This window comes from Helianthus annuus, chromosome 14 (genome assembly GCF_002127325.2).
Source record: "Helianthus annuus cultivar XRQ/B chromosome 14, HanXRQr2.0-SUNRISE, whole genome shotgun sequence".
In the NCBI taxonomy this organism is placed as follows: Eukaryota; Viridiplantae; Streptophyta; class Magnoliopsida; order Asterales; family Asteraceae; genus Helianthus; species Helianthus annuus.
The window spans coordinates 121,318,730-121,320,853 of NC_035446.2; the positions used below are offsets into that span (position 1 = coordinate 121,318,730).

Sequence of the window (2,124 nt, forward strand, 5' to 3'; positions counted from 1 at the left end):
ATGATAAACTAAATCGTTCTAATGGTTCGGCTTTCTAAACAACATTATTTATTTTCAAATGACGTTTGTTTTACATTATCATTTACTCAGTTTCGCCGCAACGCGCGACGTAAAAAAAACTAGTTAGTCATTAAATCTGTTTTAATTTAGTTGTTGAATTGAGTTAGAACATCGTGATTTACTAATTTTGCTCAAAAATTTGGTGAAATTTTATTCCAATCAAACCTTTAATCATGTAAACAAAAAAACACCGCAATAAACCACATTCTTTAAACGCTAATGATCAAAAGCAGCAACACCCTTCCATTTTGCCAAATAGTCTATGAAATCGTCTACATACTTCTTTTGCAGTTTAGTGTCTCCGAATATACGACTCAACTCCATCGCATTCGCCTTGTAAATCTTCCCTTCATCATTTACAACAACCGAACTCACTGATCTGGCCACCGAGTCCTTGGTGATGGACCCATCTTCTTCGCTTCTAGGCACCTCGATTCCCACTTGCTTATCCACCAGTCCTCGAGCATTCAGACCTTGGTCCACCAAAAACGGCAGCATTATTAGAGGGCGGCCGAACATTAGCCCTTCCACAACCGAACTCCAACCACAATGAGTCAAGAAACCACCCACCGACTCATGGCTCAGTATTTGTAACTGAGGTACCCAACTCGTCCACACCATTCCACGGCCACGAGTTCGTTCCAAGAACCCGTCTGGCAACTCCACCGAGTCAGACTCGGTAGAACCTGCAGGTTCTCTAAGAGCCCAAAAGAATGGCAACCCGGATAGCTCGAGACCCAAAGCTAACTCAGACAACTCGCTTTTGCTCACTATAACCTCACTTCCTAATGCCACATACACCACACGACCTTTTTGTTGGCCATCGAGCCACTTCTTGACCGTCATCCAAGCGCCATCTTCGACATTGGTGGGTGTTTCGGGTGGCATTAATCCCACAGGAACCACCGGTAAGCGGTGCAGCTTCTCCAAAAGGATTAGCCATTGGGGTTCGAATTCATAGCAATGTCTTATAAATATACAATCAGATCCCTTCAAAACCATCCCCGAACGATATGCATCCGAAACACCAGAAGCATTAACAGAAATGTTGCCCACCATCCAACTAGCCTCATGCTTCCTGTAGCATATATTGGTCGGAAAGGGAATCCACTTAGGTGGTGTCAAAAAATCCGCAGCTGTCTTCCGATAATCAGAACCATTAATCAAGTCCTCAGGAGACGATCCCATAAAAGCCATAAACCATGCGTTAACCATCAAGAAAAAAGCTCGCGATATTCCAAGGCCAGCCGCCACGGGCGGTAACCAGTAGGGAGCAAAATCATAAATAATCCAGTCTGGAGACTCTTCCTCAAGGAACCGAGTGACCTGCGGCTGAAGACCGTCGAAAGCCTTCTTGAGGTAATGAATATCATCAGTGCGGACATCCATGGTGGCCTCTGCATTAAGGGGCAGCTCTTGAACATGTGGAAGAGTGAGTTTAACAAGATTTATGAGTGGGGAGAGGTGGGAAGGGAGGGTGGGGAGACGTTGGATGTTTCTAGTGGTCGAAAGAAACGAGACTTTGTGACCATTTTGGGCTATGGATTTTGAGAGTTCAAGGAAAGGGATGATGTGACCGAACGCAAGCCATGGGAACATCGCCACATGAAGCTGCTTTCGGTCGTTTGAGGAGCCGGTGGTAGCCATTGGTGTGAATAACATGAAGGTCTGGCTTGCCTTTGCTTTGCATTTATAGGAGTAATTAAAGAGCAATAAATTCATACCATTTCCAACTTTCTTTTCAAGGTTAAATCATAAACACATTCTCAAAAGTTCATTCTAATTCCTTAGTTGGGTTTTTCTTTCTTTTTCTATTTTACAAGAGTTGGAAACACATTAAAATTCTTTAGAATTTAATAAAAATGAAACATGATTTTTGTTTCATTGTTTATTTAGCTGTATGATAAAAGAAATATTAAGGAAAGATAAGGGTGTTTGTCTGCAAAGGAATCAAAATCTACACAATTCTATCTAATATTTTAATTCAAATTCCTTGGTAAATAAGTATTCTTTTATTAGATGCTAAACTTTGGCATAAATAAATCATCATATTCATGTCTATTT

General features: G+C 41.5%; 1 protein-coding gene across 1 annotated transcript; it reads right to left on the reverse strand.

Moving 5' to 3' along the window:
* Positions 1-247: 247 nt before the first annotated feature.
* On the reverse strand, positions 248-1,707 carry LOC110907285 (UDP-glycosyltransferase 91D2). The gene has a single exon (XM_022152286.2). The coding sequence runs from the start codon at positions 1,705-1,707 to the stop codon at positions 277-279; it is 1,431 nt and encodes a 476-aa protein (XP_022007978.1). The 3' UTR covers positions 248-276.
* Positions 1,708-2,124: the final 417 nt, after the last annotated feature.

Excerpts from the sequence above, each read along its gene's own strand:
- LOC110907285 (XM_022152286.2), bottom strand. The coding sequence starts at position 1,707 with ATGGCTACCACCGGCTCCTCAAACGACCGAAAGCAGCTTCATGTGGCG.